Here is a 27,903-nt window from a genome sequence, read left to right on the forward strand (position 1 = left end):
GGCTCAATTGCCAGCAGACTTCCTTATTTACTGAAGCCCCTGGCTCATGAAGATATTTCTTTGATCCATACATTCCAACTCTTCACCTACAACAGGGTGCTTCAATCTTGGAACTACCGACATTTTGGGCTGGATAATTCTTTGCTGTGGAGCACTGTCCATTCCTAGCCCCTACCTACTAGATGCCAGTAGTACTCCATGCCCCCCCACCCCCCTCACCTCCTGATCCCTGGCTAGGTTGGAACAACCAAAAGTATTTCTAGACATGGTTCCATGTCCTATGGGGATGGAGCAAGGAGGGACTAAATCACTCCTATTTGAAAACCACTGACTTAAGATGACAAGTTGATATTTATTTGTTTTTGTTTATAAGTACATCTTCCAAACAAACCAAACAAAAGAAACTAAATAAAATCATACTGAAGGCTATTCCAGATGGCTTAAAGTTTGGAAGCAATATTTCTCTACTGGGCTGTCTGCTTTAGGAAAAATCCACTTTATTTTATTTTAGATCCAGTTCTAAGGTTCCCCACTAAAAACAAATTGCTTTTTATACCCCAGTTCTTATAAAAATTATACATTTAGTAGAATTTATAAGGTGGTAACTGCTAAGAAGTGCTGACTGAACACAGGTGCAGATTCGGGGCGGGGGGGGGGGGCAGGGAATAGATTGAAATTCTTTCACAGACCCAGCAATTGAACCAGGATAATTTATGAGTAGCTGCTTGCAGCACTGAAGCCAAACCACCCCCAGAATTTCACAATTCTGTTCTCCACTGGCAAATGTTGTTCTTGGTTTGCTAGTTCTGTTTATAAAGACATAAAAGACTTGTAGTCTTTTATTTAAAATGCATCCAGCAGAGAAAGCAAAAGTGGAAATCATAGTGGATATAATTATAATGTGGCAGTAATAAGCATTTAGGCTGCAAGTTTAATCATTTATAGTTGACACATTTAAAAGCCCATTTAGTTATCTTGAACAAAAGCAACAGTGTGGCTTAGTGGTTCTCAATTTTGGCTGACTTTGGAATCACCCTGGGAGCTTTAAAAAGAAAAATAATGATCCTGGGCATAGCTCCTGGAGATTCTGATTTAATCAGTTTGAGGTGGGGCTCTGGCATCTGCATTTTAATACACCAGGTGATTCTAATAGAAGTCAGACTTGCATAGGATTGGTAAAGCAGAAAGAGCATATGTTTACAGTAGAGTATCAGCTTTTCTCCCTGGACTCTGCTGAGATTTCATGCCCACAAGCTAGTACACTGACTGATCCATGTGGCTCCAAAAGCAAAGTCAACCCTCAAGGCATTTATAACCTTTTTTAAGGGGACAGGAGTAAGAGCTTTACCATTCATTCACTCAACTATTCAATGATAACTACTGAGCATCTACTATGTGCTGGGTATTGTACCAAGTATTGGGGATTGATAGATTAATAAACATAGCCCCTGTACTCAAGAATTTTCTGGTGGAATAGAAATGACTCTAAAGGTGCATTGACTTAAGTGCCCCAATTTTCAGTTAGAAACATGTAGCCCTCTTATCTATGGCATCTGCTCTTTTTTGTCTAGTAACACCTCACCTTCATTCTTTTGGTACTGATTTTCTTTGAGAAGCCATTTTCCCTCATTCCATGTTTTCCTTTGTGAATATTGATTAAGAGGCCTTGCCAGGATTGGCCTATCTTAGTCATAAAGTCATAAGTCCATCAAACTCTTCCAGGATTCTGAATGTGACTACAGTGTCAGGGATGGCCTATGTTTGAAGTACATGTTAACATTCTGACAATGAAGTCTCACTTTCCTTTGACTTTACTAGTCTATATTCCTGATGTTCTTTTTGGTTTCTGGCATTTTAATTTCTCCTTTGATTCTGTGAACTCCCTTCATTTTTCCATTCATTTCCTTTTTGCTATGTCACCCAGTAAATACAATACAAAACAAAAAATCCCAAGAAAGTAGCAGAAGTAACAGCTTGGTTTAATTTGGACTTAAGAGACCTGGCTTCCAGTTCTAGCTCCAATACTTTCTAGGGGTATGACGATTTTAAGCATCAGTGTGCTCTTCTTTAAAATGTTCCTAAGTGACTTATGTGTCAGGCAAAGACAATCATAATGGATTTTGATATATTTCTGGAAAAGATATTGTGTGTGTGTGTGTGTGTGTGTGTGGTGTACACGAGCACGTGTGCGTGTGCGTGCTGCGGATCAAAGCTAGGGCTACACTCACTTGGCAAATACTCTACTAATAAGCTATAGCTCATGAAATAAAATTTATGAAAACATCTTATCAAATATGCTCTCTTTCCTAGGGCAAAAAAAAATATTTTCCTGGAGTCTGTTCAGAAATCCAGTGTACTTATCAGTATTAATTTTCCAATAAATTTATAAACATATTAGAATAATGTATGCACAAACATACAACATTACTTCTGTCCTACATGAATCTGTGAGGCTCTTATTTTGATATTAGGGCACGGGGCTGGCTTTTGGCAGAGTGACTTGGGGATATAATTTACAGCTGATAGATACTTTGCTTCCTGCACTCTTGAATTCTCCAGCTGGACAAAAATGATACATATGCATAGATGGATTTACTCTATTTGTAAATCTGTGGAAATAGCCAAGTCTATGTGAAAGGTGCAAATGAATTATGGGTCACTAACCCAAGGTTTTAAGGAGAGTTGTAATTAATTTGAGATAAACAAAATGATAATTCAACCCCATATTAAGAAATCTGCCCAGGATTCCAGGCTATTTTGATTCAAGACATAGGCAAATTTGCACACATGTGTACATACACAGACATAGAAATGAAGCTCATCACTAAATCTCAGGAAATTACTGCTAAGAAGATAGAGTTTAGGTTTCAGATTCAGGTTTTATGTAGGGTTCTATTCTCCTAATACTTTTCCCATAGGAGCTAAAATAACACAGTTCTTGAAGTCACATAATTTTTGTTATAAAATGATATTTAGAATCTAGTCCCATCTGCCAGCTGAAACCAGAGATCCCTCTGTAATAATCCCACAGACAGTATCTTGTTTGAAGAGAGGCAGGATCCCAGAGGGTCGACATGCACATGCTTTGAGGAAGGAACATGTCTGGATTATCCAGGCTCTATCACCTACTAGCAATCACCTGGTACAAGTATCTTAACCTCAATTTCCTCATTTGTAAATGAGGGTGATGATAGTACCAACACTTCATAGGACGGTTGTGCGGCTTGAATGAGCTGATGAAGTGTTTGGCACATGTAAGGACTTGGCATGCCCAAAGAGCTCAACAAGGTGTTAATTAGTACTGACTATTACTAGCAATAGCAGGGGCCCATTTTAAAGTTAAAACAGCTCCAACTCTCAGGAAGGTCAAAAACAGCTGTCTGCTGCTGTCATTATACCTAATTAAAATACATTAATTAATTTAAAAAATACAGCAATCTGCTATGTGCCTTCTATAGATCCTAGTCTGCTCCACAGGGCTTAAACAAAGTCTCTGATGGCATCCAAGGGGAGGATGGTGTCATGGTCCACTGGGTCAAGCAGAACATGCCTAACTTTGCCACTGTTCCCAACATGGCCCTCCATATGTGCACTTCCCTGGGTGCATCTCTTCTGCTTTATTTCTATACAATTCTTTGTTGACCATTGAGTCAGAAAAGCTTACCCCCATGAGGATATGGGGTGGGGAAGGACGGATCACTTTATTCAGCCTTCGACTGGTACACACTAAATACCAGAAGCCAGAGACAAAGGTTTGTCAATGAGCAGTTAATCAACATCTTGGCAGCTGTGCAAAACATCTGGCACCTCAACCTTTCTCACCAGGGGATAACAGTACCTACCTTACAAGGTAAATGGTAATGGTGAGAATCTAATGAGACCATACTTTCTCTACTTCCATTTTTCCCTGGCCCCTCTTTTTAATTCTCATTTTAATGCCCATGAATCCTCTGAAACTGCTCCCATCAAGGTTATCAACAATTTTCTTCAATATTTAGTCATACCCAATGGCCAAACCTTAGCCTGCCTCATCTGGACTACTTAGCAACACGTGTCACATCCAATCATTCTTGACTATTTAGCAGCCCCCTGCCCCATCCCACTTCTCCAAACACCACTTTGTTCACTTGTCTTATAGGATATGTCACCTCCTCCTGACTTGCATACTACCTCTGTGGCTATTCCTTCATAGTCTCCTCATCTCACCCTCTGGATACTAGAGTGCCAGGTCAGTCCCCTCCATGACCACACACCCTCCACAGTCTCACCCCATATAATAATAGTGGTAAGTGCATAGAATGTGGAGCCAGATATCTGGAGGATTCCAGTTCCATACCTTACAAGCAATTTTAACCTTTTCATGTCTCAATTTCACATCCACAAAACAGTGGATAACTTTGTATGCTGTTATAAAATTTAAATTCGTTAATACAGGCAAAGTGCTTAGAATATGACAAGCACTTACGTTGACTACTGTTCATTTCCAAACCTTTATACATCATAAGCATACTGATTACTACCAAATGAATATCCATGATTCCCAGCACCTTCCTGAACTCTATTCTCTTACATCTAAATGCCTACCTGATAGCTCCACATTAATGTCAAACAAGATTTCAAAGTTCATATATAAAAAAAGTGAACTCTTGATTCCACATGATATCCCAACTTTCTCTCATCCAATATCCCCCACCTCACTAAAATGCATCACTGTTTACCCAGCAGCTCAGGCCAATGAGTCATCCTCTATTCCTCTATCTTCCCTCGTTCAACCTTCAGCAAATATTACTACTTCTGCCTTCAAATATACCTGGAATCTGACCCCTTCACACTACTTCCACCACTACAACCTGGAATAAGACACCATCATTTCTGTCAAATACTTGAATTGGTATCTTTGTTCTTATACAATTTATTCCCTACCCAGGAACCAGAGTATTCTTCAAAAACAAAAATCAGATGTTGGTCCCCTGCTCAAAAACTTCTCGATCAACTTGGAATAAAATCTAAATTTCTCTCAATACTAACATGGCTCTCTGTTGCCTGCATCTCCCACAACACTCCCCTTACCTACTCCAGCCACAATATCTGCTTTGGCATCATTTTATTTACAGTTCTCTATGGCTAGAATGCTTTTCCCCCAGGTCTTCACACATTGTTTCCTCATCTCTTTGTGAACTCTTCTCAAATGTTATTTTCTGAAAAGGCAAAACTTCTCCATTCCATCAAAAAACACCACCCACCCTCATTCCTGCCCTGTTACTATCTGTCTCCTAATAACACATGTGAAAATATATGTTTACTTGTCATGCTTATTAGCATGAAAGCTCCTTGGGGACTGTGACTGTTTTGTTCACTGTGGTAATCCCATGGCAGGTATTCAGTAAACACTTCTTGAATTAATGAAAAAATAAACAGTGCTTAGCATAGTTTCTAGGACAGAGCAAACAACTGTAAGTTTGTGATGTCAATTTCAGAAGGTATCAAAATGACTGAAAGCAAGGCCAAAATAGTGACATTATGCAAAGTGTCAAAAATTAAAGTATCTCTGGGTTCGACCCCCAGTTCCAAAAAAGACATAACCAAACAAACAAAAAAGAATCCCACCAAAAAAAAATAAGATTAAAAAAATTTAAAGTATCTTATTTTCATCCAAATTTAATATAAATACATGTTTTATCATACTTACTTGGAGTTTCTTCTAAAATTTCTTGAAACTTGGTTCTTTCATATTCTACCAACTGGCGTTGAAGGTGTGGTCTGATACTTTTAATTGTAAAATTGACCATGTCCATTTTCATGAGGTCCAGGACATGGAATATTTGTCTAAAAATATTAAATTAAAACAATTAAAGAGGTGAATAAGAAGTTAAACTGAAATTTATCAGCTATTATCTATGTGTTATAGTCTGCAAAAGATATGGTTCTGAAGTTCCAATCACTGTTTGTCAAGGTCACTTTTCATAGAATTCATATATGTATATTCCAAATGCTTCTTCCACAGGTCTCAAGAGTATTTACTATAGCAGATATAATACCTCCAGCTGATCCATTAAAGCCAGTCATAAACAGAGAGAAAGACAATAAGAAGCATCAACAATTAGCCTTAACAATAATATAAAAAAATTCAAGAAGGAATTTTCATTTGAAAGTCCTTGAAATTTTAAGGAGCCTGAACATAGTGTGCATGGTTTATATTTCTAAGGAAATAAGAAAAAATAAATCAATCAATAAAGTAAAAAAGGGACAGGGCAGTGAGGCACCATGGGAAATTATTTCTTAAAAATGTTAGGCAGCCCTGTGCTGAAATCCACCCTTGCAACTGAGCAGATTTATGGCCATGAAAAAGTCACTCAATGTCACTTGGTCCAAGTTTCCTTAAGGCTGAAAGAGGAGGACATCAACCTTGGAGGGGTATTATTAACAGTCAATGAGATAATGAGGGTAAAGTGCAGGGGGCAGTGGCACATAGTAGGTGCTCAATAAATGACCAAGATGAACACCATATATTTGGCATTTAATACACAGTAAGATATCTGGAAGCAAGGATCCCACAATCTGCCAGAAAGGAACATAACTAAGAATAAAATATATAAAACCTAATTTATAGATAAGAAAAGTGTTGCTTTGAGAGACTATCAACTTGACCAAAGTCACAAAGTAAGTTACCTGCCACATACAAACCTATTTCCTTTTCCTACCTTTCTAAAACAATTACATAAAACTCAATTCCCAATGTGGGAACATAATAAATACATACATTTTAAAAAGGAAGAAAAGTTCCCATTAGTGGGAAAAAGTATTATAGACTCTTCTTTTCTCTTGAATCAAGTTATTGTCTACACAGCTAGCTGAAATTCTAGCAATTTAATGTGCATCTCACTTCCTCAGGAAAACTACAGCAAAGATGGCTAGCTGACCACTAAGGGTCCATGTTATCTCTCTACAGAGAGGTACCTCTTTTTCTGGCTGCAAAAAGTGTTTCCAGAGAGCAGTTGCCTTTCCCAGGTCCCTTTCAATCTAGGTGGGACCATACGACTAGCCATAGCCAAAGTATGTGTCACTTCAGGGCTAAGATGTTTTTACACTGGGTCTGCTTTCCCCATGGTCTCTTTCTATTCCCCAGGTGAATTGAGAGGATCCTGAAAACCTTGGTGGAAAAAGGAAAGAAAGAGCCTGGGTCCCCAAATGGCATGTGGAAGGCTGCCCAACCAAGAGCTCCTGAATTGACTGTGACATGAGTGAGAACAAACTTTTATTGGCTAAATCACTGAGAATTCAGGGTTTAGGTGTTATAGCAGCTAGTGACCCTTAGGAATAAAGATGACTTCCTAGATCCTTTATTAGATCAAGTCCCTCTGCAGGAGGCTCCATAAGACCCTCTATTTCTCTTCCATACCACTTACCAAAACTGAAATTCACTGTTCAAGCCCTGTCTCCCTTTTAAACCATAAACTCCCTGGTATCAGGAATCATATCTATCTTTTTATCACAGCATCCCCAAGGCCCACTATATGCCAACCAATAACCCTGTCAGATCATTCTGTCTGAAAACTACACACACAGTAAACAACTGGCCTACTCCCTGTTAATGTGGTTTTCTTATAGGGTCAAGAATTCCTTTGGGAGATTGGGATGTAGTTCAGTGATAGTGTGCTTACCTATTACGTGTGAGAGCCTAGGTTTGATTCCCAGCACTGACAAAAAAAGAATTCCTTAGGAAGACCAGTTATTATTCTGTGTCCCCCAATACCCACATTCCCTTCTGAAGAAACTCAAAGATACTATAAGAAAATTCAAGTGCTAACCTCAGCATCTCCACAATGTTACCAGTGGCCTTTAACTCTCTGATATCATCATCTCGCACGGGAGCACACAGCTTTCCCATTATACTGATGACATAGTTGGCCAGGCCTGGGATGTCAACAGCACTGTGCTCAGCCTGTTGTCTAATGAGGTCTGTATCCAAAACTTCACAGATTTGGTTGTGAAGCCGGTTCCCACCAGGAGTAAGAAAAGAGAGAAGAATCTACACAGGGAAAGCAAGAAAAATTAATAGGGTCATTACATGAATAAAGGTTGTCACTTTTCACTTTGTGTCTAGATGGCCAAGTTCCTTGTCCTTATTATAATGTCCCTGATGCCATAGATAGTGCCTTTGCCTGGGAAACATACTAGCATCTCAACTCTAAGAAGAAATCTCTACCTTCTGAATCAAAGGCCCTCACTGTAGGAAATGACTGATTCTATCAGAATGAAAACAACTGGCAAAGAAGCTATATTGCTAAGAGCTCTTCAAAAAAGACTATGGAAGGGCTGGGGTTGTGGCTCAGTGGTACAGTGCTTGCTAGCATGTGCAAGGCCCAGGGTTTGATTCTCAACACCACATAAAAATAAAGAAATAAAATAGAGGTATTATGTCCAACTACAACTAAAAAATAAATATTTTTTTTTAAAAAAGACTACAGAAAAGAAGTGCTAATAAGTTGTAGATTATGGCTCCAGAAGAACCCTTGAGAAAGAGTAGATGAAAACACCTATGTGGCCCATTAAGTATCTTTTTCATATAAAATATTATCTATTAGAAAAACAAACTGTTTACTGAGTCTCCACTACACAGTGGACACTGTGCTTACATACACAGCACATGTCGGGAGCACAGGCTCTAAGCCACAGTGCCCAATTCAATCCCTCTGATCCCTCAAAGCTTTGGGACCCTGGGTGAATTACAAAACTTGGTTTCTTTACATAAAATTATAGGAGTAACTACCTCAAAGAGTTACAGTAAAAATAAATGAAAAATTTAGTGCATGATATGAAGCAAGGGCCTTATAAAAGTTAGCTAATTTATTCTTGTAACTACCCTGTTAGCACTCAGGAAACTGAGACTTAGAGCCCATACTAAATTAACCTACCTAACTCCAGAGGCTGTTCTCTAGCCAACGCTCTGTGCTCCGCAATGCCCTGGTATCTCTACTGCCCTGTTTTCCCAGCCTCCATCCCACTTCAGAAAGTGCAGGGGAAAACTCTTACTAGTGATGGAGCTCAGTTTTTCAAAAAGTGTGGCCAATACCAAAGGATATGAAATGGTCTTTGCAGGGGGATGGGGTGGGTAATTGCTATAGACAAAATGTATGTGTCCTTCTCCCCCCAAATTCATATGTTGAAATTCCCAATGAATGATATTAGAGTGAAGCTGTGGGAAATGATAAGGACATAAGGATGAAGTCATCATGAATGCAAAGACCCTATAGAGCTCCTTTCCTTTCTACCATGTGAGGACACAGCAAGAATGTATCCTCTATGAAACAGAAAGCAGGCCCTCACAAGACACCAAATCTGCTGGGGACTAATCATAAGATTTCTCAGCCTGTAAAACTGTAATAAGTTTCTATTGATTAACAGCCAATTTCTCTATAATATACTATTACAGAAGCCCAAATAGACCAAGATACTAATTCACACAAGCATCAACTTGCCTCTCGGATTTCTTCAAACAGTTTGATGGCATGTTCATATTCAGGAGGGTCAGCATTTAGTTCTGATTCCAAGACATCCCAGAAGGCCTGGTGAACAATATGCTTCACTTGACCAGCCAAGCTATAGCAAAATAAGAATTATTTTCTCTAATTTAAAATAAGAATTATTTTCTCTAATCTTAAAGACTCACTGTAGCAATTTTTAAAAATGCATAAAAAACAGAGAACAAAATAACCCATAATCCCATTATTAATCTATTGACTTATTTCCCCTGTTCAATACATTGTTTTAGTAGTTAAGAATACCAAGTATGCACAATATTAAATTTTTTTTCATTTAGTATTCTGTCCTGTTTCTGCTAGATTTTAAAAATCTTCATTACCATGGCTTATAATAACTTCATAAAATTCTGTCTTAAGGACATAAGATGATTTAGCTAATTACTCTTCTACATAGATCTTTAGATGTGTTCTAAATTTTAGCAATGAGATGACAAAGTTGTTCTTTCCTCAACAGCTGAAGTTTCATGGCAAGTAACAGAATAGGTTGACCCAAGGGGCATTTTAATGCCTGCCAACTTCCGATTCAATATCCCAGACCAAAACACTGAAAAAGGAAAAGCTTACAATAGAATAGGTGGCCACCTTGCTTTACCCCTATATCAATGTCCTAATAGGTACACATTAAAATACACATTCGTACACCATTTTGCAACAGCTTTTAGAAAACCACATATTTTCCTGCACTATAATTACTGATGTGTCTTTTGCCACAGAGCAACATATTTCTCCCAAGTAGAGGACACACTACTTCATCTAGGTACTGCCATTGTACCTAAATGCCTGGCATTTAGGGAGCATTCAAGGAATGCATGGTGGATAAATTAATAATTTGACAGTTAAGCATATCTCCTAATTTTCCTTCTTTCATCTTTTTTTTTATCCTCAGTGGTTCTGGGTTGAACCCAAGGCCTTGTGTATGTTAGACAAGTGCTTTACCACTGAGTTAGATCCCCAGCCCATTTAGAACATTTTAAAATTTTGAGAACAATTTCCCTAAGTTTCCCAGGCTGAACTTGAACTTGCAATTCTCTTGCCTTAGCACCCCAAGTAGCTGGGATTACAGGCATATACCAATGTACCTGGCAAAATTTGCCTTCTTAAAGTACAAATAGCTAAGTATATAAAAGGTTATGAGAAATGGAAATCAGCCAAGGAGCATGAATTAAAATTGTTTACATAACTGCAAATGTTATAGTCTACTTAGCAACTTTAAATATTAAAACTTATTCTAGTTGTCGGAGTGAGTTTATTCAATAAAAATGCCACTGCCATTATCTGAGACTCTGCTGTGCAACTACAGAACAATTAAAAAGGCAAACATTGCTGTACAGACTTTTGCTCTTGACTTTACAAGCCACACACACACACACACACACACACACACACATATATATATATATATATAGCGTGAAGGAACAACAAGCAATGAGCTAAAACAATTTTATGGTTCTGTAGGGACATCAGAGTTTAAACTGAAGTTTTCCTATATGCTTCAAGACACTTTTTAGCTCTTTAATTTTCAAGAGATTTGGGGGAATGGCAAGAAGGGATATGATCAATCCAAGCATTCCTACTGGGTATTGGAAACCTGACTAATTTTAGCTCACTCCCCCCCCCCCAAAGAACTAAATGATAAAATGAGAGAGAGCCATATGTTAAAAAGGAAAAAAAAATGGCCACTGTGAGGATCATCTGAAAATCAACAAATAACTTGCTACTTCATTATTAAACAAAATAATGCATCCTAACTCTATACTTTGTTTTCCATGCTCACTTTTCCTAGCCATGGCAGAAAATGAAGGGAAGAGAGGTTAATATTTTCCACAGTATCAAAGTACTTAAGTACAAGGCACTTTTATGCCAGTGATCACACATTTAAAGTGAGTAGCATAATCCCCATCTTATCTTTGGGGAGAGGCTCAGATATAGTCTCAGTAGAGCCAGGATTCAAACCCAGGATCTGCCTGATATCCTAAAGCACCTTCACACTGGCCTTTACTTGTAACTTTTTTTGGGGGGGGCACTGGGGATTGAACTCAGGGTCACTCAACCCCACTAACCCACATCCCCAACCCTACTTTGTATTATTTTATTTAGAGACAGGGTCTCACTGAGTTGCTCAATACCTTGCTTTTTCTGAGGGTGGCTTTGAACTTGCGATCCTCCTGTCTCAGCCTCCCAAGCCGCTGGGATTACAGGTGTGCGCCACTGTGCCTGGCTTTACTTGCCACTTTTGAATTTAAAGTACAGATAATCCCAAACTGTCTTTAGTGATACTTCATAAAAATGATTAACTTTACATTTTTATTTTTATTAGTCAATAATTGTGCACTGAACATCTAATATGTGCTTGGTCCTGTTTTAGGCACTTGAGACACCACAGAAAGAAAGTCTATGCCTCAAAAAGCTTATGCTAGCAGAAATAGACAAAAACACATTAAAATGAGTGGTAGAGCACAAACTTAGCACATGCAAGGTCCTGGGTTCAATGCCTAGGGCACACACACACACATGCGCGCACACACACACACACACTCTCTCTCTCTCTCTCTCTCTCTCTCTCACACACACACACACACACACACACACACACACACACGAAGACTAAGATAATTTCAGAGACATGAGCAGAACACAGTGAGTCAATGTGCGGGACAGTGACAGGGTACTTATTTCACTGAGTAGGTAAAAAAAAATCTTCTAAGGTCACAATGATCTTTGATTTCAGTCTTCAACAGGGAGAAAAAGAAGCTGTATGAAGATCGAGGGCAAAAATACAAAGGAAAAGGGACAAAGTCCTTGAGATAGGATCAAGCTTAGTGTACACCCACATCAGGAAGGAAGCAGGAAGGAACGTATTACTAGATAAGGTCTGGGAAGTAGGGCTTTCCAAGCCATCATAGTTTAGATTTTTATTCTTCATGTAATACAAAACCATTGAAAGGCTTTAAGCTAAGAAATGACTTGATCTGATTTATCCTTCAGAAGGATCATAATAGCTACTTTGTGAATATGGAGGAGGACTGGGGCAAGCTAAAAATGAGATGAGGCAAACAGCTGGGACTTAGAGAGTCAGGTCAGAGGGGGCCTAGCTTAGGGAAGAGAGCTGGTATATCATGCAATTACCAAAGAAAACCAAACAGATACACTTTAGCCAGTAATCTTTAAAAATATTAATTTTTAATAACAACATCTCTAGGAGAACTATGAGCAATACATACTCCAAAGAAGAAAAATTATTATACTTACTGGTTTTCCTGCTTTAAAATGAACAAAAAGTTATAAATGGAATCAAATACTATCTATAAGTTATCTTAATTAGAAGAGAGAGAATGCCTCAGGATTAATAATTGCCCCTGTGAGGTTGAAAAACAAACAATGCCACTATCCATGAGTTAACTTTACCTTAAAAATAAATGATCTGTAGTAAAGGGCTCAAGCCTTTTTTTCCCTCTTTGTCCCAGAGGAACTGGAGCCACTGATGCCAGAGGCTAGGTAAGATATAAGAGTGCAGCTCTAACTAGAGGTCCCTGGAAATGGGATTAACCAAGGAATACCCGCTGGTGGCTGTAATTCCTACCTACAGGTGCGCTGGGTTGCCTATCCTTAAACTCTGGCAGTTCAGTTGCATTTATTTATTCTTTACAACTTGGGTATCAGTTTTTAAATTTTTTTTATTTGTTCTTTTTTTAGAGAATTTTTTTTTTTTAATATTTATTTTTTAGTTTTCAGCGGACACAACATCTTTGTTTGTATGTGGTGCTAAGGATCGAACCCGGGCCGCACGCATGCCAGGCCAGCGCGCTACCGCTTGAGCTATATCCCCAGCCCTTATTTGTTCTTTTTAGTTATACATGACAGAAGAATGTATTTTGACAAATTATACATATATGAAGTATAATTTCCTATTCTTGTGGCTGTACATGATGTGGAGTTACATGGTCGTGGTGTATTCACATAAGAACATAGTAAAGTTAGGTTCAATTCATTCTACTGTCTTTCCCATTCCCATACCCCTTCCCTTCCCTTCATTCTGAATATCAAGGTTTTTAAAAAAATTTTTTTAGTTGTAGATGGACACAATATCTTTATTTTTATTTATTTTATGTGATGCTGAGGATTGAACTCAGGGCCTCACACGTGGGAGGCAAGTGCTCTACCACTCAGCTACAACCCCAGCCCAGTTTTTAATAAACAAAACAGCAAATATTTCTTGAGTGTGTACTATAGGTCACACAGTATCTGAGGCAATCCAGATAAAGCAACAAACAATACAGGCATAGTTCTGCAATTGATGGTGCTTTCAATCAAGTGGGGAAGATGAACACTGAACATAAAATTTATAAGGTTTTTGTTTTTGTTTTTGCAGTGCTGGGGACCAGGGCCTTATGCATTCTAGGAATGTGCTCTACCTCTAAACTGCATCCCCAGACCAAAATTATAAGATTTCTTCACAAAGGGGAAGTGGTGGAGGCTATAGCAAGAGAATTAACTGTAGTTTAGGGGGTTCAGGAAAATAAGAAAAGCTTTCCTCAGGAAGTGACATATAACTGAGAAATTATACAATCCTACAGAAATTTTTTAAAAATATAAGACCTTGTTAGGGAACTAAACAAGTTTATCTCCTGTGGATATTACACAAGAACTTCCAGGAATCAGTATGAAATACACACACATACACACACATACACACACAATTTCAGCATTGTTTATGCACAACAAAGGTCTATGGGTCACCTGTTCTCAGGGACAGCATCTTGTTTCAATTCAAAGTTCTCGTTTACAGCAATCTCATGAGCAAGAGTCATGTTGGATAAGTTCCTTGCTGCAGTCATCACTTCATCAAATGTCACAACTCTGGGAGGGCTTGTTGCTGAAAGAAAAACAAAAGTCAGTCAATGCTATAGAAGAGAAATTGTCACCCAATAAAGCCATCTGATGTAGACAAGGTTTAATTTATTCCTACGAATACTTCATGGTTTTATAAGCAGAAAGAATATAAACAAAATAGGTGGATTCACTCACTTTAATAAAGACTTGAAAAATAGTTTCAGGTGCTATATTTAATAATAAATTTTTATTTGATAATAAATTTTCAAATGTTTGTAAGACACGCTTATTAAAATATGCCTATTATAACTTATTTTTAAAAATTAAATCATCTTATTTTTGGTATTTGCCTTTATTTACATATATTATACAGAGACTGATGATTTTTTAATTTGGTAATTAAGAATTCTCATTTATTTAAGTAAACTCAATATGAAATACTTGTTTATAAAAATATAATTTCTAAATGTATAGACAGTATAACATAAGGTTTAAATTCAATCCTAAGATTTTCCTGCTTGTAGTTATCCTTTGACTTCACTGAGATATAGGTAACATCCTATGAAGGCTGGCCTAGGATTAAACAATATAAGTGAAGAAGAATATAGTAAGAGCTCAATAAATCATTAAAGAAAATAAAGTATATCAGAGAAGGTGGATAATTTTCCTCTCAGTAGGAAAGTTATAATAATCTGAGTTATTTCTAGTGATTTTACTATGAAAGTATTATATAAATCATGTTTATAAAATTAGTTGGAAATCTTAGCTTCTGTTAAAAATCATGATCTTGAACAATAGGAATGATGTAATGTTTTGTTACTTAATTTTTAACAAAGGTGGGGAGAGGAGAAGAGAGGAAGAGGATGGGAAAGGAGGAGGACAAAGAAAGGTGAAACAGAATAACATCAAAATTCTTCTTCAGGACTATCTGTGTACCCTGTTATCGGATGCATGAACCTTATATATAAAACGTCAAGAATAAGAAAAAAAAGAGTGCTGGGTTGTGGCTTAATGGTAGAGCACTTACCTAGCATGTGTGAGGCACTGGGTTTGATTCTTAGCACCACACATAAATAAGTGAACAAAACAAAGGTCTATCAACAACTAAAAAAAATTAATTAAAAAGAAAAAGAAAAAGCACAGAAACTTGAGGTGGCTGCTGTTAATTCTTTTGTCAACTCTACCACAAGATTCTCCTTAAAAATGGCTGTATCCTTTGGCCCAGTAATCCAATGATATCCAAAGTAATTTCCAGAAAGGCTTCATGAACCAAATAAAACACTATTTATAACAGCAAAAACCAAATGGAAGGGGCTGGGGATGTGGCTCAAGTGGTAGCGCGCTTGCCTGGCATGCATGCGGCCCGGGTTCGATCCTCAGCACCACATACAAACAAAGATGTTGTGTCCGCAAAGATGTTGTGATAACTGAAAAATAAATATTAAAAAAAAATGGAAACTAACCTTTTCTTGTGGGTAGTGCTAGGGATCAAACCCAGGCCTTTATGCATGCAAGGCAAACACTCTACCACTGAGCCACATCCCCAGTCCACAAAATGGAACTAAATGTTCAATAATAATGGGTAAGTAAATTTATGGTCTATTCTCTTGAAGTAAGCAATCATAAAGAAAGTTTAGAAAATATATTATCACAAGTAAATGTTTTAGTTATACAACTAAGTAACAAGATTCCATATATGTATATACATCTGTATAAAGGATAAAGATGGCAAAGTGCTGCCAGCTATAGTCTTTGGATGATACTGTAGGCAACAGTTTCTTTTTTCTATACTAACGTATTTTCCAAGTTTTTAAAATAAAAAACATAAAAATTTTAAATACAAATGAACAAGTATTTTTAATCTATTAAACATAAGTTGCCTTTTTTCTATATTTACCTTGTCTGTTTAAGCTGTTGTACTTCCTAGACAAAGAGGCTAATGAAAAATCTTAAAAAAAAAAAAAAAAAAAAAAGCAAACACACCTGCTTAACACATCTCCAGTGTCCACATACAAAAAAAGGAAAAAGCTGTCTTCCTTTGCTACTCTTTCAATTCTTTCACATAACCCTGGTGTAGTAATTCTCCTTAAGGGCCCCTTTCTGAGTGACTTGCACAACAGGGTTTGCAATTAGCAGGAAATCTCTTAGAATATCTCACTTCCTGCCTGATGCTTCCATAAGGGCATGTTTCCTTAAATGTGAATCAGAAAACAATCTGGTTTGTTTGTTTGTTTTAATTTGTCCAAGAAGTAATCACAAGAAGGAGTAGCTTTCTATGTTTGGGAGAAAAGAGTGGGGTGAGGAGCCTGATTTATATCAAACCAAAGCAGACTAGAGACACTGATCAAAATAAAAATCAGCAGGTTGTGAGCTTTCGTGGCCATTTCTGAGAACATACACAAAATAGCTGCAGTCCCCCTGCAGTGCTATGCTGGTACACCAAGAAATGAGGGTTAAGTCTGGGCTTTGCCCTCCACCATTGTTGAGTTTTCAAATCCAACATACTCTACAAACACCCCACCACCCTCAGTCCCGCTCCCCTGTGGGCTCACAAACAGGAGAGCTGGATTTGCTGGAGGAATCACTTGTGAAGCTCTGTCTGGAGCACTCATAGTCACTGAGTGAAGCCATGCTCTCGGAAAACCGTGAAGAATCTGAATCACTTGGATGGTCCTCGCCCACACATTGCTTCTCATCATTGAATGGCATTTTGTGTTACTTGAGTATGGATAAAGAGAGAACACCTGTACAGACAAACAGACCCTGCATCAACATTCTGGGGGCACTTCCATTGGTACCAGTATGGACAACTATACCCACAAGTTTAACAGTGTTGAAAAGCTTCCAGAATATTACCGTGTCCCTCCCCTAACACCCCAGCCAGGCAGTCACAAGGCTATCAAGAATGCCTTCCAGAAAAGGGATTCCACACTCATCAATGTGAGCTGACTCAGGACATAACCAGTATGATTGCGGAGCAGCTCTAAGCAATGACATATTCTTTAAAACAATATGCTAAAGCCGGGAGCAGTGGCGCATGCCTGTAATCCCACTGGCTCAGGAGGCTGAGACAGAAGGATCAGGAGTTTAAAGCCAGCCTCAGCAAAAACAAGGTGCTAAGCAACTCAGTGAGACCCTATCTCTAAATAAAACACAAATCAGGGCTAGGGATGTGGCTCAGTGGTTGAGTGCCCCTGAGTTCAATTCTCGGTATTGCCCGCCCCCACCCCCACCAAATAAATAAAAATATATATGCTAAGACATGGGAAGGTAAGAGAAAGCAGGGCTCTGGGAGGGGTCATATTGCTCTTTCTGCCTTGGGGAGGTCACTTTACCCCCACCTCATCAGTGAAACTGGACTGGAAGACTGACCTCATAGTGTACTTGAGGACTGAATAGGACAAATCTCATTACAGTGCCTGGCACAGCAATCAAATGTTACTTATTGTTGCTTTAAATAAAATAGTTTTGAAAGTAGACTCTTCGTGCTCTCTATGAGCTCCTTGGGAGAAGGAAAGACTAATCTCTGGCTGGTCTTTAGCCTTTCCTCTTCCACTTTCACATGAATTGCCACAACACGAAGAATAAGACCTACCATTTGGTTTGTACGAAGTAGCTATCACCACTCAATGAGTGAGCAGGCACATAGGATGGTGATTCACAGACCAGGGGCACAGACTTGAGAGACAAGGGGACTTACTGTACCACAGAACCAATCCCTTGAATCTAAACTGAGTGCTGTTTCTGGGATATCAGACTGCCTACCAGGGAAGGGAGTCAGGCCTGGGCACAACCCAGAAAGATCATGGGCACAAAGAATGACCAGGAGCAAGGCCTGTGAGGAAGCTGGCCTTGATATGTGTGGTGTCAGCTGACACAAAAAGAAAATTTGGGCCCAAGGAGAAAGGCACCTCAAATCCTGAATGGGCAATGATAGGAAGAATTCACTGCATCCCTTTAAATCTGAACCATCCCATGCAATAGAGGATACAGAACTTTTAAAACTGCCAGAATGTGAAGCCTAACTATGCAGAATAAAATCAGTGGAAATGCCTGCAGGTTCTGCGATGATTCCAGTTACTGAGTGCTTACAGTGTACCCAGCAGCAGACACCAGGAAGAGTTAACAGTAAACAAAATAGATAGGGCCCTACTCTCATGGTTCTCAAGTCCAGTTGCAAAACTGTGCATGTCAAATGCTAGAGGAGAAAAGGAAAATAAGGCATTGTTGAGAAAACATGAGAAAGAAAAGGGAGGACTGGAACTCAGGAGGGGGAAGGCGCTAGACTTTGTTGAGAGAAACAGCCAATTTTTATTCCTTGGGTGGTGACAGAAACAAGAAAGAGTCTGAGAGGATACACCAGGTGTGAAAAGCCCAAGGGCATCTGCATACTGCCTCACCTAACAACTTTCAGTCCTAACACAGAAATGCATCCTTGCCCAGGCCACCACTTTTCTTTTGGTGGGGGGGGGGGCGGGGGGAGGACATTGGGAATTGAACCCAGGGATGCTTTGCCACTGAGCTATATCTCCCCAACCCCCTTTTAAAATATTTTTTATTTCAAGACAGGGTCTTGTTAATTTGCTGAGGCTAGCCTCAAACTCGTGATCCTCCTGCCTCAGGCTTCTGAGTCTGATTATAGGCATGCATGTTCAGCTCCAGGCCACCAATTTTGCAAGGAGAAAACCCCTACCTGCCTCTGCAGACTAAAGGAAATGGTGTGGACTGCAGCTGCCAGGAAGCACTCTACCCTATCTTAGAATCCTAAGCTAATCACCAAGAACACAGGATATAAAATAGCCCTGGACCCTTACACCTTTAGTGGTGAAATAACCTACTCTACCCTGGGACAACCAGCCTCTACCTGAGTTTTAACTCCAACCTGCTGACGGAAGGGGAGAGGAGACAGAAGAAAAAGGGTTGCTATAACCCTTTTACTGCCACCAAACCCTAAATCCTAAATGGAAACCCCTCTAATTTGCTACATCCCTCGTTGCCAACATTTTACTTCCCATTGACGGTAATCTTGAAAATATACCTTCTTGGGGAAGCCTCCCTCCACCCTCCCACCAGAGCTCTTGGTACTCCCTTGAGTACATGTGCAGCACATATCCACAAAAGCACTTGTATGGTTATTTTCTTCCCATGGCTACTTCCGAATCTGCTTAATAAGGCAGACACTGAGTCTTGTTCACCACCAGTGCCAAGTATATGACAAGTATTCATTCAGTGTCAACTGAATCACAATCATTGAATTCCATTTGGTACAGCTTCAACTAGAACATTTGCAAGCTGATACCACTACATATTTACATGCCTGGTACTGCCAAAGTCCAAGCCCCAGTGCAGGGAATGTACTACTTAAGCCTAGTTTATTAGATTTAAAACTCAAATTCCCAGGTCTCTGTCACACTCTCATTTAAATATTTTAAAGTTTGTTTCTACCTTTTATTTTTTCCTTCAGTCATCTCCCCGCAATGTAACAACTTGGCTCTGCTCTTGATTTTCACCACTACAGCTGCCTCAAATGAGTATCTCTGGCTGTTTTTCCAAGCACAAGTGAATAAAAGCTTTCATCCATGGGAATGTATGAACTAGGTTAACAGTTATTACTGTCCATTATATTCTACCACAGCTGGACAGAACATTTGGTAGGTTTCTTAATTGTATTTAACAAGGCAACCAATTGCAAAGATTTAAAAAATAAAAAAGCTCTAGGTTAGGAATTAGAAATCCAGGGTTTGGGGCATATGTCGGTCATTAATTTGCTACGTGACTTCACTCATACCACATCTTCTCTCCTCACTTCATTTTTCTAAGAGGATTGGGTCAGTTATAGAGTTTCTTTCAGCTCGAAATTGTTAAAATGCTCCAAACCAGAGTTCTATGAGGCATCACTAGAAGCTCTAATAAATTAAATATGCTCAGAGCAGGCATGTTTAATTGCTTGCCACTGCATGCCACTACACTTTCTGCCAGCAAGTTACTAGAGGTAAAATTCCTAGCACAGGGGATGCAACAGAAAATTTTAAAGCTTTGCAATGTTTAGAAATACTTGGTAGAAGCCTTCCCATTATAACTGGGACTTAGTGTATCTAAGCCCAAAAGCCTGTCTTTGAAGATGCTTATTATTACTCTACTAGAAAATTATCCATTTCCTCTTATGGGAATATTGATAATGCCTGATTCTTAGGGCTGGGGTGAGAATCCATAGTAAATCTAGAGAGAGTACTCAGCACAGTGTCTGACACAGAATAAACAGGATACAGAGGTTTGCTTATGATTACATGCTTGTTTGTTAATATTATCACCTCAGGCGTTAAAAACTGAAGGGGAAAACAGTTTTACTCCAGGACAACAAAAGCATGTTCCCTTACAGATACACAAGGCTGGTAGTCACCCTAGGAGAGAACTCTTACACGTGTCTGAAATACAAAACACAAAAGCAAATGGCCCATCACAGTGTGCATGGTCCTCTGCTAGTCCTTCTCACCTACTCTTACCCTTCTTGGTCTTGAGTTTCCATTTAAGTCATCTAGGGACAAAGCTACTTGACTCAAAAGCCACTGAGGGTAATTAGATTGCTTTTTAAAGTATTTTGTGTCCCCTCTTAGGCTGGTAATGATAAAACTAGGCTTTTTTAAAAAGAAACATAATAGTTCTCATACTCACAAACTTAGATCTACCTAACTTTCACCAATGCAATTTACAGGTAAATCAAACAACTTTTCAGGAATACCACATCTCATCCTACCTGGAGGCTCACTCACTGGTCAAAGGTAAAGACAAAAGGTTGCTCCAAGCAAAGCCTCCAACACTACAGTGGATCACTAGTCAAAGCAAATGAAGTACCACATTTCATATCTGTATTGTACTACTCTGTTCTTTAATAATAATAAATACAGTCTTTTGACATTTTGAGGCCAATGACTCAAAGGCAGTCAGGCACTGAAATATTGCATAATAAATGAACAGATGAATGAATGGCAGTGTAACTACTGACATCTTAGAGAAGAGGGACCTTAAGGGTCAAGTCATGCTTCCTCCCACAGACTCCGATTCCTCAGCCTATGTCCTACTTTACTTTTTTATTTCCTCTCTGCAGCAAACTATAAGTGGTCCTGTACTGGTGTGAGATTGTAAAGATATGCCAGTGATAATATGCATTTCACTGACATAGGAAGAACAGTAGCTAACCCACTGAACTGGGTTTTTAATCCCAGCTCTTGATATTTACTAACTAGAGAGAGGGAACTTACCATTTGTGTAATAATAATAGTAATAATAATAATAATAATAGTATCTACCCTGTAGAATTGTTGCAAATATTAACTGAAATAATCTATGTCAAATACTTAAGTTCCTAGTAAGGGCCTAAAGATGTCAACTATTATTTTAGTCTTATTAAAATAAGTTAAAGGTCAATGTCATAAAAAACAAAAGCTGAGGATATGTTCCAGATGAAGATACTTGATAACTGCTGTGATTTGAGGATGACTCCAAAAAAGCATATTTTGGAAACTTAATCCCAATGCAATACTGTTAGGAGGTGGGACCCACCACGGGTGCTTAGGTCATGAGGGGTCCATGCTCATGAATGGATTAAAGCCAATTACAGAGAGCATGAGGCCATGAGTTCAATCTCCGTGCTTTCTCTTGCCCATGTGATGCCTTCGGTTATGTTATGATTCAGCAAGAAGGCCCTCATCAGATGCTGGCCCCCTAATCTTGGGATTCTGAGCCTCAAAACTGTGGGCTAAATAAATTTCTGTTTGTCATAAATTACCTAGTCTATGGTATTCTGTTATAGCAGCACAAAATGAACTAAGGCATAGATTCTGCACTGGACAAAATAAATGTGATCAAGAACATAGTTAGAATACTTGAATCTGTTATTTGTATTCTACCATTAAATATATTAAAGTGATAAATAGACTATGGTTGTTTTAAAAAGGACCTTGATGTATGCAATTTTCTCTCAAATGATACAAAGGAGAAAAAACAACAAAACATATGGAGAAAAATGTATTAGGTGAATCTGACTTGCAGTGGACAACAAGATGTTTGAACTATTTTTGGAATTTTTTTCTGTAAGTCTGATAGTATTTCTAGACAGCCAAACTTGTCCTAAAGCCCATCTTCAACAGTGCTTGGAAAATAAAACAATAAATAAGCCAGAGTCCTTCAGAAGGGGCAAATAAATTCACTCCCAGGTGATTTCCCTTTACTTACAAGATTATCTTGGCTGTGGTTTACAATTTCTTTGTGATCTGGCCTCTGCCTACTTCATCCTGCTCCACTCCCCGCTAACTTAGACACAGTGACCTTCATTGGGTCCTGCAGACATGTACAGCTTCCTACTTTGGAGCCCTTGCACCTTTATTTTCTCCCCCTGGGATGTTACTCTTCCTGATCTCCACATGGTTGGCTCCTTGTTGTCCTTCATATTAGAAATTTATTATCACAATTTCAAGGTGAACTTCCCTGGAGACCCTACCACTTACCTCATCTACATTAGCCTTCTAGAGTAGAGCTTGGCACACCACTTGGGATATAGTCTGGGCTCAACAAATGTTGTTGTATGAACAAAGTAAGCCACAGTCCTATTCATAAGACAACTTGGATTTTCGTTCTCTTCTACCCCAATCACATTACTCATATTTATTATGTAGTCACTTAAACTATTATAGTTATCTGCATATCTTTCTCCCTGCTAAATGTTAAGCTGCTTGTGGTAAGAAGCTATGCCTCCCTTCTCCAATTCCCAGTGCCTTCTTCAACACATTTACAAGGCATCAATAATTCAAGCTAGCAAAGACTTAGTTTCAGGAGTTTAAAGAAAATTTTTACATGGTGTCTTTCCACTCTCCTAAAAGCACTGAAACCAAATAATAACAATTAGGGCTAACAGTCATGGAGTGCTTATTATAATCTCAATATATGCACTCAGTATTTTATAAGTGTTTTAAATATTTTACCTCCTTGGGTCCTCATTATAGCCTTATAAGCTAAGATACTATTCACATTTTATAATAAGAACCTGAGGCTCAGAGAGATTGCATTACTTCCCCAAGGGTGCACAGCAATGCAGAGGCACAAGTTAAATCTAGACATTGAAACCCTAAAGCCCATGCACTCTATTACTCCAGGATGGCTGGAGAAAATTCAGTGTGCTCCTCATTCTTTCCATTCCCACTCTGCCAAATTGATCTATCTACTACCACGTGGACACTTGCACATGTGATAGCAAGCTGACCTTACTCTGGGATGGCTGCTCAAGTACTATACAGTGAAGGGCATTACTGAGAGAGTTCACTGTCCAAAATAACTCTCAACCACCCCACTAGAGTGACTCAAAATCCTGTATCAGGGAACCAGTCCTTATGTACAGCAAAATCCCTAGTTAGAGCCTAAATATGATCCAAAAGGTTAACTGCTTACAGCTAGCATGAGTCATAAACATTTTGCAGTGAATTATTCAGATTACCCAGCAGAGTTCTGAGGAATGGAACCCATCCAGTTAAGGTTAGGTTATGGAACAGAGAAATTTCAAAGAACATCTAAGGGGTATACTCCTTCAAGACCAGATCAAGGTCAGATGGAAGGTACACACGTTCACGTATATGTAGTAAAGGGCAGGAGGGGGTCAGAAGAGTAAGACTAGGCTCTTATAATAAAATTGGAGATGCTGGAAAATGTCCATCTTCTGCAAAATGCTGCTTTAGAACCAGTCCCAAATAGCAGCATTAAAGTTATTCACGCATAGCAAAGCAAAACCACAGAGCACAGAGATAGGTGCCTGCACTATTCAGCTAGACAATACTGGTCTTCATCAAATTAGAACCAACAAAGAGCTAGATAAAAGCCAACAAGCCAGTCACTGTCTAAAAAGCAGATGTTCATGCTACACATGGCATTACAGCATCAGGGAGAAGGATTTCTAGGCACTTTTCATAATTGAAAGCACTCTCCCCACACCCCTGATGGCCCGTTTTAATACCTGTACTCCCCCCTAAAGGGTCCTCAATCCTCACAAAATGGCATTGATGCTGCTTCTACACATGACTGGGTATCTTCAGCCCTGGGCCATTTTAAGCCAGACAACCTCCACTAGCTGAGAGGCTGATTATGAAATCTCTTCTAGGGTCAAGAGGAAAGGGCTGACAGGCAGCCAGGCAGGCGGGGGGCAGGGAGCCTCCTAAAGTGGGAACCACTGAGATAACCTCATTATCTGTTGGCAGGTAGGAAGGGCAAGATCTCTGGACTGGAGACCAGAGGGGTTGGGGGCTCACTTGGGCCAAGGACACTTTGTCTTGTTTCTTCCTGGTCAAGGTAGGACAGTCATCTAGGAGAAAATTCCCCAAACTTGAGTCCTTTGACCAGGCATCGCAACTGTACCCCCTGTCTCCATCTTCTACTTCCAATAATTTGGCAAACGATTATCTTGATTAGATATTTGCACTTAAATACGTTTATTTTAAAAGGAAAACTTTGTACCATCAAGAAATCGCTTCGTTTAATGGAGCAGTTTTCCATCTTACTAACAAAAACACGTAACTATGTTTATCCACGTGCCACCAAATCATCTCTGCTACTCTCGGCGGTGCCAGCTCAAGGAGCAGCTTTGGGAAGCACAAAGCTATCCCCTGCGAGGTCCAGGGTTGGAGCCCAAGCCGGCCAGTGTTTCCACGCCTCCTCCCGGCGAGGGGCAAGTCCAGAGGACTCACCCGGAGGCCACCCCTCCCTCCAGGAGTACCACGTTTCCTGTCAAAACAAACCCGAGGAGGAGGGGACGGCGGAGGCAGAGCCGAGTGCCCGGGAAACCCCGGCAACAAACCCCAAACACTCGCCGCGGGCCCCGCCCGGCCGGGGAAGGGGCCTCCGCAGCCCCGGTGGAAAGCCGCCCGCGGAGNTTCTAGGTCAAACGGGGACAGGGACGGGGTCGGGGTGAGGGGTCAAGCTTGTTGGTTCCTGGGCCCCGCGGTCTCAGGACGGCGTTCCGAGGTGGAGCGGGGAGGCCTGGGCTGCCCTGGGTTGAGCTGTCCCCTCTCGGGCCCTAGCTCATTACTTCACAGACCGAGACCCCTCCCCGGGGAAGGATACGCACCGAGTCCGGCGCGGAGACAGGAGGAAGGCGACGAAGTGACCCGGAACCAGGGGTCTCAGGGAGTCCCCCAACCAAGCGCCGCACTACCTCGGAACTCCTCACCTCAACAACTCCAGCCCCAGGGCACCCTCCCCCCGCCCCCACACGCGGTATTTAAAGGGCCCTGAGAGACTCCAGAGAAGAGGCCACCACAAAACCCGCAAGAGGGGGGATGACGGAGCGGCGGAGCCGGGAAAGGCAAGTCATTTCAGGCTCCTAAAGCCGAATTCGCACATAATTAACCTAAGACCCAAAGAATATGCCCGATGTTCGTATGGGAAAGGGTGAAGACAGCTCGGGATGGAGGCCGTTTCGTATGCGAGAAGGATGCTCCCCCGCGCAATGCGTGGTACGGTCCGAACTGCGCGGGGCGGGGAGAGGAGTGTTTACGGAACTGGGGCAGCCTTATGGTGGGAAGGGCCGGACGTTGGGGGCGGGGCCTATCGGGGGCGGGGCCAGGGAAGTGCTCGAGTCCTCTGTCCAAGGCTGGATGCTTCGCAGGCTCAGTGAACCGTGCTGTCAGATCCTTGCCCCTCCTGAAACTTTCAGAACCGTCACACCTCTTATCTAGACCTGGCACACTCAGCTAGGTGCCCATCACCGCACTGCATACACACACAAACACACACAGAGACCAGCAAACCGAAAACGTCACAAGTGGACTTTCCCAAGCACTTCAGAGACTCACCAAGTCATCCACATTTGTGTCTGCATCTCCATTTAAAAACACGCTTTCAGATTTGCACCTGGACGCTACGATTAGCCCCTGGGAACCACACCTACCCAGGATCTCGGAAGACTTCGTGTGCGTGCAAAAGATAAAGCTTCATACTTCCTCTAGGGTTCTTTGGCAGCGCCTATCTCTGGGGAGAAGTTTCAACTTGGGTTAATGTAAATAACCAGCTATAGGAGAGGTTCTGTGCGGTCAGGCTGCAGTTCATCTCTTGTGAGCTCGCTTCAGGGCATACAAGAAACATTCTCCCCACCATACACAGGAAAACCACTATGTCTACTGCCAGAGGTAAATGACTATTACTTGGGAGGCAGTTTCACGCAGGAATGTTAGTAGATTGTGTAAAAGCCTAGGTGTTTCTGCTTAGTGCTGAAATCATATCTGGATTGTGAAGGCAAATTGGCCAGCACTGTTGTAGAAAGAAAAAAAAAGAAAATCAAAAGCAGACTGGCAACATTTTAAAGCAGGATAGAAATCCTGGTTTTTCAGTGGTTATGACATGGATTCTTCTTAGGTTCAAACCCTGCCTCTGATATTTACTACCCATGTGATCTTGGTCATTGAGAGTAACAATAACTGTTCCATTGGGTTATTATGAGGGTTATTATGAGGAGGAATTGAGATGAAGTATGTAACATGCTTAGTGGTGTACACAGTAAGCACTCAATCAGTGTTAGTTTTTGAAACTATTTGGCAAACCACTCTGAACAAACTTAGCTGCTAATCTGTAGAGATTTATATGTGTTTTCTTTTGTCACTCCTTCTAAAATATACAACCATCTGATACAGATCAAGAGATTAAAAAGAAAATGTCGTTACCACCCAGGTTTTTCCTACAAACACACCCTTATTTATATCATTTGTTGGAATGCGCAGATGACAGAAGTCTCCAATTTAAATTCTTGCCAAATAACAACCACCACACAACTGCCATCACCACCATAAAAGCTCCACAATAGAAAGATTAGCCAAAAATATCCCCAGACTGCTGGTAACTCTGTGACAATGACACATTGCAGCATTGCTTCCTTTGTAGCTTTGTAGGAATGTGTAATGTATTATTTTGTGCTGTGACATAACCTGGGACAGGTGGACATGAGTCAAGGTAGTTGTCCAGTCTACCTAGGTGACCATCTGCCTGACCCTAGCTATGACACTTATTTTAAAGCTCAAATATGTAACTCTCAAAGCCACAAGGAAGCAATTTTTGTCAAAGCAGATGAGTCACATTTCAGCATGTGTAAGAATCTTAAGTTGGAAGAGGTGGTATAACATCACAGACCCAAGTTGGGACACAGAGAGATCCTGGAAACACAATCTTCTGTCGCTTTAATGTTAAATAACTTGCTATCTTAAAATCCTTTGGTGAATTACCTGACCAACTGCTTTCAGCTAGGCTTGTTTGTAAAAGCACTTTGAAATAATATAGCCCTATAAAATATAAGGCAGTTCCCTTTAAAAATGAGCCTTATATCAATCACATCCTTGCTCACAGAACTCAGAGAGTTGTAAAATAATATCCTCCCTGCTCAGGTGATGTTCCTGATCTTCTGGGGGGAAAATATTCTGAAAAGTTGGCCTCTTTATTAAGCAAAATAATTAGTATTTTATTTGAAGAAGACATATTATTGCACCTAATTTTCATAACTTAC

At 40.1% G+C, this 27,903-nt stretch overlaps 1 protein-coding gene across 5 annotated transcripts in view; it reads right to left on the reverse strand.

The window, feature by feature from the left end:
• Tcp11l2 (t-complex 11 like 2) overlaps nt 1–25,634 on the reverse strand; it is a 47,635-nt gene extending 22,001 nt beyond the window's left edge. For 2 of the 5 annotated variants that reach the window (XR_007347396.1, XM_015482814.2), the window contains exons 1-6: nt 25,480–25,634; nt 16,925–17,116; nt 14,280–14,415; nt 9,480–9,600; nt 7,809–8,029; nt 5,690–5,826 (exon numbers count right to left, since the gene is read on the reverse strand). Coding sequence is in view for 4 of the 5 variants with exons in the window: in XM_015482814.2 (XP_015338300.1) it covers nt 5,690–5,826; nt 7,809–8,029; nt 9,480–9,600; nt 14,280–14,415; nt 16,925–17,081 (772 nt within the window). In the remaining variant the exon portion in view is untranslated. Of the gene's footprint in view, nt 1–5,689; nt 5,827–7,808; nt 8,030–9,479; nt 9,601–14,279; nt 14,416–16,269; nt 16,885–16,924; nt 17,117–25,479 lie in introns of those variants that run through there. The other 3 variants (XM_048802658.1, XM_048802664.1, XM_048802669.1) reach the window with 3 other exon arrangements.
• Nucleotides 25,635–27,903: the final 2,269 nt, after the last annotated feature.

The sequence above is a fragment of the Marmota marmota genome, unplaced genomic scaffold, assembly GCF_001458135.2.
Source record: "Marmota marmota marmota unplaced genomic scaffold, marMar, whole genome shotgun sequence".
Taxonomy (NCBI): Eukaryota; Metazoa; Chordata; class Mammalia; order Rodentia; family Sciuridae; genus Marmota; species Marmota marmota.